This window comes from Artemia franciscana, chromosome 17, assembly GCF_032884065.1.
Source record: "Artemia franciscana chromosome 17, ASM3288406v1, whole genome shotgun sequence".
NCBI lineage: Eukaryota > Metazoa > Arthropoda > Branchiopoda > Anostraca > Artemiidae > Artemia > Artemia franciscana.
Window position 1 is genome coordinate 17682699 of NC_088879.1, and position 12052 is coordinate 17694750.

At 32.4% G+C, this 12052-nt stretch overlaps 1 protein-coding gene across 1 annotated transcript in view; it reads right to left on the reverse strand.

The window, feature by feature from the left end:
* The window catches only part of LOC136037943 (uncharacterized), a 70740-nt gene extending 65695 nt beyond the window's left edge, over positions 1-5045 (reverse strand). Inside the window, exon 1 of the mRNA XM_065720817.1 lies at positions 4898-5045. Coding sequence (XP_065576889.1) covers positions 4898-4930 — 33 coding nt within the window. The 5' untranslated portion in view covers positions 4931-5045. The remainder of the gene's footprint in view (positions 1-4897) is intronic.
* Positions 5046-12052: the final 7007 nt, after the last annotated feature.

Consider the following 12052-nt stretch of genomic DNA (forward strand, 5'->3'; position numbering starts at 1 on the left):
ATTTCACTAACAATAAGAGCGCTACTAACAGTAAATTATGGAAAACTCTTGAAGCGAAGAAGGACAAATAATGATATAATTGAAGCACAAGAGTTGCATCAATTAAACCCTACTGCTCCTGATGATATCTAAGCCATCATAACAGGGAGGATATAAGAATCCACGAAAATTGAGAGGTCTTTTCCCAAGCGTTCACATATCCTTTCCCTACAGTAAGAAATATTATTGATGTATCACAGCTAAAAGGCTATGATGCAATATACTGTATTTCTTTTTGGCATATACATCAAGAGTATTAAACTTGGCAGAAAATCTTATGTAAATTTAGACATCCAACAAGTAAGGAAAATTTGTTCCTTTTTATAGATGTGCAAGAGAATTAAGAGGTCATCTCTTGTAATTTTAATACTCTATTCCCAAAATAAAATATTCCAAGGCATGGTGGTTGAAAGGCTATGATGCAAAATTGTGTTACTTTTCAACAAAGCATGCATTGGAAGTTTAGAAAATTGGAGAAAATTATGATCCAGAGTAAATAAAGACCTCTATGTAATCTTATATTTAACCACCCCCTTTCAAACAGTGCTTTTATATTTACATGTCACCAATGATATAGTGTTAGAGTAATACACACAAAATATTCTTATTATATACCTCACGTTATTTCTAATGTACCTAAAGAATTATCATACATTCGATTACCCTTTGAATTTTTTAATAATATTAATGCTATGCAATTTTTATGTTATAATAATGCTTCTTAGTTACGGATCGTTAGTATTATTTTATGTGTTAACAACATGATTCTGCTTGGAAATTTTTATTACAGAATTTGGCATACTCTGACATTGGCCAACAATACGCCATGGTCAAAAATTGAAAAACACCTATCATGATTTATCAACCAGCAAAAAATGCCCAAATCACACATCTGATTCAACCAGACAGTTATCACCCAAGTGAAACCTCAAACAGCGCCACCTATTGTACTACTATCATTTTCATCTTTTCAACTGAATACCATAGACTGGAGAAGACGTAATATCCAGTCGAGCGGGCACAACCACCACACACCCACAAAGACACCATAGCTGATAACCTGTATTAATATGGAAACCCAACATCAGCAACGTCACAGACCTAGATGAAGATTTAAAACAGGACATCCTAAATTTTAATTTTATAACTTATGCATCAACATGCCAAGTAAGGTCTTAAATACTACCTCAGTCAATTGACACATAAGACAATATGAATAACGCTTAAAACAATACAAATGCAGAAGAGAGCGGGAACGGGACGGAAGAGCTGTAGTACAAGCCATACTTTTGTACTTAAACTGCTGGGGATAGGTGTTTCCAGTCCTGCGCTTCCCATTTTGTAGAAGTGCAAAAACAAGACAGACTTTACAATTGTTAAATTTTTAAGCAACAAAAACACTTAGAGGTGATAAATTAGAAAATGACATTATATTAGTTCAATCAGTAAATAGGGCAAGGACACAAAAATTGTGAATGGTGTGAAAATAATATCCCAAAATAATAAATGATGAACAATTAAAGTGCCAAATAGTGAATTAGAAATTTAAATTAAATAAAAATACCAGTGGTGATTTTTTATATAATTTTGTATATTTTTACACTTTGTTGTTAAAATACCTGGGATCTATTGAGAATTAAATATAATAGGTAAAATTGTTTATAATTCAAATAAAAACAAACAACTGGAACCAGATATTCATGTGTAAACACAGTTGATGTCATGTGCTGTCATTATATAATTGTATAAGTGTTAGGTTTAGGATCCATATAAGGTGTAGGAACATATATCTATAAAATTTTGAATAATCATTATAAGGTTAAGGAATTATAATAAAAATTTTAATAGACAATAAGAATTAAAAATATGCAATGCTTAAAGAAAGGAATTAGTCTGATTGATGAAGACATCAATCTACAACGGGAAAGGGGATAAGTAACATATAGGCCAGCACCCCCCTCTATAAAATTCAGAACCAAATCTCTCATTCATACCCCCTTAGAAACTCTTAAATTCAGGACCAAATTTCCCATTCATACCCCTTTAGAGACTCTTACATTCAGGACCAAATTTCTTGTTCTTACCCCTTTAGTAAATTCCAAATTAAGACTCATCAAAGCATCTATAAGTTTTAAAGTTAAATTCAATACCCTTAGCACAAGTTGAATTATTTGTTGTGGCAAGCAAAGATTAGACCAAGGTGAAAAGCTTCTTTTTTTGAAGTAGCTAATCAAAATCAAGTCTTTATTACTGATTCATATGAACCTTTGAACTAAAAAAAAAAACAGAAGAGAAAATACTTCTTTTTTTGTCTCTTGGGAGTGGAGACTGGTTAATGCATCATGATTGGGAAATACCAGTTGTATTGCAACATTTGCAGTAGAAATCACCTGCCCAGGTCTTCTGCCAAGTTCTTGTATTAGAAATCTAGTTTTAGTGATATATTAGCGCAGTGTAGGTAGGCAGGTAATCAGTTGAGTACTGGTGTTCACATGTACCATTTCATGCTATAGATTATTGAAGTTGTCTTATCCAAAGTTGTATGTAAGTACGAAATAAAAATTATTGTCTTTAATCGTTTTGTCTATGTACTAGGGCATCAGGTACAGTTCCTCTAGTCTTCAGGCATGGTCCCAAGGGAATCTATACTGTTTAGGAGACTCAAACATCACTGAGATGATTCTGTCTCCCAGGTTACTGGGGATTATCTACAGAGCCTTCTTATTCTGTTACCAATTTAGCTCCCACATCTCATATAAACATTAAGTTACCAAGACCTAGTAAAGTCCCAAGTACCTCATAGCAACAATCCCCCCTCAAGCCAAACACCCACACAAATTTTATTTAACCAACCCCTCCCCATAACACTACCACAGGTACTGTTAAATAAGAATAATCCAACCCTATCACCTTTCCCCAAAAGCACCTTTCTAAGATTTTCATATCAGTTCCCTAATTCAAGTGGCAAAGTTCCCTTTTCCCCCCTTTGAAGGTCTTGTAATCTTAAAAATGAAACAATTGATCAATGCTTATTTGAATGTAATATGCTAAAATCTGCACAGTATACCCTGCAATGTAAAATGTTAGAATGCTTCAAACATCACAAAAACTCACTATCAGCCAAATCTAACTGACCATACCTTCACACAGAGCAGAAAACTCAATATATATCCTCTTATGATTCAAGTCCTAGTGTCAAAAGATTTACTGCAAGAAATCTGAGCAGATTCAAAGATAAATAAGGACAAACCAACTCAGTAGCTCTGTCCATCTCACAGAGTGAGTCAAAAGGAAAAGGGCTGAATAATCTTCACTGAATAGCCTGCACCTGCTGAAAAAGAAGAATACTTTGCTCTATAGATAATGTTACCCATAATCAAGCCCACTTTAGGCATTTTTAATTTGCCCCATGGAGGAGAAAGGTTAATCAGAAATGGATGTGTTTCTAGAATTAATATTTCTAAGTGCTCTAAACAGTTTAGAGCACTTGCAACAAAACTAAATGTTTACCAAGAGCTCAAAAAGTGCTTAAATTTGAATTTGTGGTAGAAGAGATTATAATATTTGTAAAGAACAGACAAAAAGGCATCAAGTAGTATGTTCACTTTATTGGTAAGTCAGTTATATGAACTGTCATAATTTTTTGAAAATTCATCATTTTTAAGAGCTCAGAAAATGCTTAAAATTTGAATTTGTGGTAGAAGCAATTATTATATTCATAAAGAACATAAATAAGGCATCAAGTGGTATATTCACTTTATTGGTAAGTCAGTTATATGAACTGTCATAGTTTTACCAAAGTGTCCTGGGAAGGTATTTTGAAATACCTACTTCTAGTCCTCCTTCCCCTAGAGGGTCCTGACCATAATGACCTTTAAATATGTGTGTTATAAAAGTGAAACCTTTATAAAAGTTGAAACATTTTAAAGATGTAAATAGCCTACATTTCCTAAATTTTGAAAAAACATTGATGTGGCTTAAAATTCTTCTCAAATAACAGGAATTGCATTTTCAGAAGTAAAGTCAGAGAAAAAGAAACTGTTAACTGAAGATTAAGGTAAAATGTTGTTTGTCTCAATTTCAACAGGTAAGAGACCTGTCATACAGGCACATTTCAGGACAATTTCAACAGAGAAGGAATGGAGGTATGTACTTCAAAACACCTTCCTTGGACAAATTTTGGTCAATGTTGGTATTACCTGATGATCTCTGGGTCCAGTATTACCAAGCTAAGGTCAAAACCCACTGCACCACCACAGGACAAAAATATTTGACTGATGTAGGATTTGAACTGGGGGCCAAGGATGAAAGTAAATTTTACCCTAAAAACTATATGCAAGGTAATAACTTACCTTTGATTCAAAATTATGGGTTCAAAATGAAATTTGCCCCAAAACTGATTATGAATTTGGAAAGAGCATAAGAAAGGCATCATGTATTTACTTTTTTCATGGCTAAAGATTGTGCATATGGATAGATTTATCCACTGATTTTCCAAGGTTTCAGTTTTGCAACAAAAAGATAGTTAAAGGTCTTCAAGGGTTGATGCCCTCTAAAGGTGGAAGGAGTGGAGGTGGGTGTTTCATAATATCTTCCAAAGGGACTGTAAAGACTCTGGATGGCATACATTCCTGAGAGTTATTTCCTAGCTCAACTATTTTCCAATACAGTAAATAGCCCCTAGACTAGAATTTTACTGAATATTTTAAACGTCAGGCCCCTTTTAAGAGGGAAGAAGCAGAGGTAGATGCTTCACCTCCAAAGAGGATGATGAAGGCCCTAGAACCGTTCCTGAGATTCTCCATTCATTTAGTTCAACTAGTCTAACCTAATTTTCAAAATCAACAAGCTTAATTACCATTACGTCATCAGGATTCAGATAACCAAACATTGTTCCTAGTGTTGAAAATTAGAACTTTTGTTGTTGTGAGAGGGATGATGGAGCATACAAATATTGACTCTCTTCTCCAAGAGGGCGTTCCAGGTGAAAAATCAAGTAACTTTAAAGTAACTAGAGAAGTTACTTGAATTTTACATTCACCAGGAACGGTTTTTGAAGTAACTAAGGTCTTATTCAGATAGAAAAAAATATTACGACCAAGATTTTGATAACATTTGTTTTAGACTCATTTAGTCTGAATTTAGAATAACTTCCTGTGCATAAGTCCTTGTAAATATTGTAGCTAAGGCCACCGACCAGTAGAGGAAACTCTTAGAATATTTTGGAACTGATCTTGAAATAAAAAAAATTAGATACGCTCTAGGGGTGTATGAATAGGATATTCTAAGCTAGTTGCATGTTTAAACTTGTTTGTCTTGGGTATAGTTTGAATAGCGTAACCTCTCGCCAAGATAGCAAAAAGTAGCTAAACTAGAATTTTACCACAATTTTTTTTCTGATTTGTTTTCTGATTGATTAAGCTAGCCTAACCTATATCTTAAATTTAACCCACTGTATAAAATTGGCCTACATTGTTCACAAAAAGAAAAGCAGAATGCTGCATAAATAACTTAATGCCAAATTCATTATGGAAAGGTATTAATTTTGCAATAAATCTGTGGGCATTAACCTAGATTTGGTTTGAATATCCTGTTTCTATATTAATTTCAGTGCATTAGTGTCTGAGATAGCATACAGTAGCGTTGATTATTGAAACTCTTTGGCTTAGGCCTATCACTTTCTTACATTCAGTTGAACTATTAAGGTTTGAATTTTAGACTAGGCTAGTTAAAATTTCCAAATGATGGCCTTTTCACTAGCCTATCTTGAAAAGTATTTGAGCTTACTAAATGATTTTTTAATAATGGATCTGCATCAAATGAGAGGGAGTTCCCCTAGATTTGGCAAAATACTTTGGGAATTTTCATTGAAATATATATATATTTTGCTACATCCATCAAGGAACCCCCCCCCCCCTCAGATTTTCAAAATAGATTCCCTTCCCCCTCCCATTTACAGTTTTGTAAATTAGTGCCATTTGTGAATTAGCATAGCAGAAAGACTTTGGTTTTGTCCTGGATTTTGTTTTATTTTATACTTGACTGATTTCAGCTTATTCATAGAAAATTGAAAGGGTTTCATGTCTTCATTTTTATGGAATTTGTTTTTTATTTATTTGCATTATTTTATAGTATTTGCTTATGAATAGGTTAAACTTGCATCAGATCAAAGGTATAAGTTGTATAAAAAATGCCAATTTGTCATGATAATTAAAAATATTTTCTTGGGCATTAATTTGTGAACACAGAACATTTTGTTGTTAGGGCAATATGATTTTCAGAAACTTGTTTAATAACCAAATCAGGCTCATGACCTAAACTTAACAAGAGAAAGAAACAGAAACTTGCAGGTAGGATTTAATTTAGAGTAAAGTGGATGACATATATTTGAAATATTCAGTTCACCATATTCAGTTTAACCTTTATAAAGCAGAGTAGTCACAACACAGTTTTCAGTTTACTGCTTCTAATTAACTGTATTTGCTTCTAATTAAATCTAGGCTTTCTTTGAGACCACAGTCCAAGATAAAAATGATTTATTCAAAGCCCAATAAAGGAACTAAATTTTACAGCCTCCATCAAATATTCCAAAATCCATGAAAAATATAGCATAGAGATGGGTGCATAAAAATTCAATGGCTGATTTAGGATTTTTCTGTGAAGGGAAATTTCTCTCTTTTGATGGCTGTTCAAAAACTGTTGTCTTTTGATAGGTAGAAAACAAGAATAACTGAACCTATAGACTTTGCATGCATTCCTTTCATCTCAAATACTTGATACTCTTCAAAACACTCACTATTATTGAAACAGATATCTTACAAAATCCTAAAATATCAAATAACTTCAAAAATTCAATAGATTATCCCAGCTAGAAACAATTTTAGACTTTACAATTTTACAGCTTTTTTCAAATCTTCATACAATGAACTCTGCCAGTGGTACATCAGAAATGGCACAATGTTATTTAGTTCTACAGTTGCTTATTGATGAAATAATGGATACTGATGTAGGATCAAATGAAAATGAAGAAAAATGGTGGCAAGTTGTAATATAATATTCAATTTAATCTTGCAAGTTATTATTTTTCTAGACACAATCTTGTATATTCAGGTATGGACAAAGTTCCAAAGCTGCCAATAGCATAATTAAATAGAATTCCAAAAGCTGCTGACACTTTAGCAGCAACTGCCAAATAGCATTACTACTTAGCTACCCCATTTTCTCTATTGTGGGGTATATGTACAAATGAATGTTGGAGTGGAGACAAGTATTATGTTGACTAATAATTTGTAATTTTTTTTATTACATAGAAACAGTTTTTTAGGACCAAGAAAAAAGGATTCTGATTTTATTTAAAAATACATTATTTTGTTTTGCTACAAAGTCATTTATTGTTGTAACCTGCGATTATGATGTTATTCATCATCTTGTATACAAAGATGTCATCTTGTATACAATCATTGTGAGTCTTTATTTTGATGTGCACATTTGAAGAAAAAGTTTACCATATGTATAGACCAACTAACCCAATAGGAACATTTTGACTAAATACCTGACAGCCTGTACAACTAACAAGTCTCTTTTTGCTTCCTGGCTTTTGGCTATGGTCTGTTTTATGCTTTCTATTTAGCTAATTTTGTTTTGCTGGTTAAATAGCAGAAATATTCTTTATTTGACTATGTTTTTGAGTTTAGGCTATTTTATGGTTTTCATTTAGTCATTTTCTTTTTCCCCAAGAAAGAATGTTGGTTAAATAGCAGAAATAATCATATAAGGTACATCACCTATCACTGTCTTTGTAGAATAAACTTCTAATTTCTTGGAATTAATTTTTCAGGTTTGGCATTAATAAATTTACTCATAGATAACATTGGCCTCCAAAATTACAGTTTTGAAAATTCCGTAAAGTATTTTGCCAAGTTTCATGCTATTTGATATGTTAATTCCAAAAATGGTTCCCATCATTCCCATAATGTCAGGATTTTCTTGAAAAATACATATTATTTTAAACAAAACCCAATTTGGAAAAGAATGATGTTGCCCAATTTCTCGTGTACTATCTGGTAACATTAGTTTCACTCAAAGCCAATAATTTCTTATTTCTTTATATTACATATAAACTTATATTACATATTAAAGACTTAAAAGTTTCTGATTTTATTTAAATGGCCCTTGTGTTTCAAGAGTTAAAGAATTAAGACAAAAGGTCAAACTGTAGCATAAAGAGCAGAGTATTGTGGAGGGGAAATCAAATTACATAACTTTTCCTAGCTAGAATTTCCTCTTTGTGGAGAATTTTTCCTGCAGAAAATTCTCCCATCAAATATTTTTTTTTCCTCAGAAATGCATTGATAAGCATCTTATCATTTTGGTTATGGATGCAGTTGTTGGCTTGTTGCAAAATTACAAATTTCTGATGGAATGTAAACATTAACTTGCTTTTCTGAATTTACAACAAATTAGTGCAAACATAAATGCTTAATTTGGTGGTGTCCATTGTAATTCTGAGTAACTTGCAATGTCAAGGATAATAACATCTTTGTTTTATTATACTTGACATCTAAAGTTTGTGTTTCCAAGATTTGTCAGGGGCTAGTAGCTACAGTAAATTTTTAAATGATTCATAAATGAGGGTAGCTTCCCCCTCCTTAATAACTCATTTTTCACCCTGAAGTTTTTAGTATCTTATAAAAGTTTCTTAGGGGCCATTTTCACAAGGATTCAAGTTCAACTAAAATCCTTGTGAAACCAACAAAAGGTGGATAAAATTCATCTTTTGTTCAACTTAGAGATGGGCTTCATAATCCAGTTAAAAATGCGGCAAAAAATAGTCCATCTCAGTAATACCTTAACTCATATAGCAAATTTCAAGCAGAACTAGCTTAGCCTACTAGCAGTTGTCTTTCATTTTGGAGAGGCCAGGCCACCCAAGCAAAGGGTGTATTGTCATTACAAATGATTTTGCTGAAATGAGCTGGTGGAAAACTATTAGGAAATGTAAGCAATCTAGTTTACTGTTTAGAGATTAGGATATCACAAAATTAAGCATTCAATATGCTTGTTTGTAAATCTTAAGTAAATACAAACCCTGTTGGAATTTTGTTGATATCCATCTCACAATTAGTGTGTCTAAAGAAAGTTTCCAAAGAGCATTCAGTTTTCAGCATGCATTTTATCTTTATTGATGGTTAAAGAAAGCAATAGATATACCTGCTGTAGTTGATTAGTAATAAATAACTTGCTGCCTTTCTGCATAAAAATGTGCATTTTTATGCATAATGTATAGCTTTTAAAGTCATTAATTCCTGAGAAGCCCCTTCTACAGTTATGCCAGCTTTATGGGTAGTAAAGCCTTTTTAAAATAATCTGAAATAATTCTTTGGGGGTCCTTACCAGGGGCTTTCCTTTCTACTGCAATTAGCAATGGGTGAAAGATGTTGCAGTCACTAAAAATTTACAATCTTACCTATTTTACCACTATTAAGTTGCAAAAAGGGTGAACTAAATATTTACCATTGAATTTGCCACAAAAGAAATTTCTAGCTTCAAGAAATTCAATCATGCCTTTAGAACAAGGGATCCTAAGTTAGGTCAAAGTCTTGAAAATGTGCTTCTAGTATAAGTAATTTGTAAATAAAAATTTGTATCTTTCTAAAAATGAGAAAAAAAAAAAATCCTGCAGAAAAAAACAAGACAGATTAATAAAGGAAGAAATACCATGGATGCCCATGAAATGTAAGATAGAAATGAACAAAACTTCAATTATGCATCTGTTTTCTTTAAACAGACAGGAGGAATAAACCTCCAAGCTTTGACAAATTCAATCTCAATTTTGGAACCAGGTATAAGACTAATTTCCAGGGAATGAAAACAGTAAATCCCTGGCTTTTCTATTGACACAGGCAGTGAAGGGAATAAAAACACATTTATTGTTCTGCCTATTTGTTCAACTTCTCTGTCTGTTCTACAAATTCTGTATTATATTTATTTGATAAAAAAAAGGCAAAATGTCATAGATAAGATTTATTTGCAAAAAAGCCTGCAGGCCATAGCAAACACATGCAACTTTATACAAGCACCTAATTCCAAACAACTTAAAAAAGCAAACAAACTTGCAAACAACTTAAACAAGCAAACAGACTTTCAAACACTTTATGAATTCAGAAACACCCATAAATAAACTCTTACCAAGCTAACTCCTCAAACATGATTCCCTATGCTTAATCCCTAAACAAAGATTAAATAAAAAAAACTAGTTTCTTAAACTGAAAGTGAGGAGCAATATTAAAACTTAAAATGAACAGAAGTTACTCCGTATATGAAATGGGTTGTCCCCTCTGCAATCCCTCACTCTTTATGCTAAAGTTTTTAATTGTTTTAAAAAGTAGAATTGTGGCAAAGAATCAAACTTTAGCATAAAGAGCAAGGAATTGCAGAGGGAACAACCCATTTCATATACAGAGTAATTTCTGTTTGTTTTAAGTTTTAATATTGCTCCTTACTTTCAGTTTAAAAAACTAGTTTTTTTTATTGAATTTCTGAATATTTTTGAATTAATGCATTTTTGATTTTGGCTCTCCACACATAAATTATTAAAATGAAATTTGCATATTAATTTTTTTGGCTAAATGGCTTTCTCTTAGTTTTGATCAGATAATTTTGAGAAATAAGGGGTGGGGAAGGAGGCCTAGTTGCCCTCCAATTTTTTGGTTACATAAAAAGGCAACTAGAACTTTTAATTTTTAACAAATGTTTTTATTAGTAAAAAATATACATAACTTAAGAATTAACTTACATAACAAACTTTTATACTCTTATATTTTTTTATTATGTATATGAAGGGGTTTGTCCCCTTGTCAATACCTTGCCTTTTAAACAAAATCTTAAGTTTTGTCCCAATTCTTTAAGAATGACCCCTGAATCAGAAAGGCTGTGGAATAAATAGTTGAAATTACCACCACTACTACTATATCATCTACAAATAATATACATGATAGCCTGAACCAATCCAAAGATACAAATGGGGCACCATTATTTTTTCATAAAACTGTCTAAATCATTAACAAACAAGGAGAAAAGCTTTGGGGATAAAGTACATCCTTGTTTCACACCCAAATGAGACATAACTAGTCTAGAAAACTTCCCCATCACCTTTACAACAAACTTCACCCTCCTATACATAGCTGCTATTATTGCTACAAAACAAGACAGCAAGCCTATTTCTAACAGGCTTTCAATTAACAACCTCCTATTTACTGAATCAAAAGCACTTCTCAGGTCTAAAAAGATACAAATAGCCAACCATTTTTCCATCTCAATATTTCCAAAGTAAAAATACGGTCAATAGTGCTGAATGTCAATCTGAATCCCACTTGTACTGGATTTAGTATTTCCTCTTTATCTAACCAATCTCTTAGCCTAATTTCCAAAACCTTATTTGCACAGTAGGGGAAGGGGGGGGGGGTGCATTATATTAAATACCTAACCTAACCACCTCTATATATAAATATTAATTTAAATGTAATTGCATCATAGTTTGTTTCACAAAAGGACCTAACTTTACTTATTGAGTGTGTTCTGAATAACACACAATTACCTAACAACCATATTGATGCATAGCTTAGATTTTTTGTTATGCATTGATGTATACAATTCTTCTCAATTCCTATTTTGATAGCAATACATGAGGGTTTGAGTTTCACATTATTTTGCATAATTGCATAGCCTACTAGTTTTGACCCTATTTTCTAATGTAGCAAGAAGTTAGGCCTACTTAAAAAAGAAAAAAATTGTATGCTGACCAATGGTCAGCATTGCACAGCAAGTGATATCCTGATTCAATGTCTGTAGCTGGGAATGTTACAAAACATTGATTCTTCATTTGAGTGCAAAAAACATTTGATTCTTCTTAAGTTTTTCCTCTAAATTTCTCTAGGTAGGCTAATCATTATAGCTAGGTGTACTGTGGCTAAGCTTACAGAGTCACACCATTGACCCTTATCCTGACCAAAAT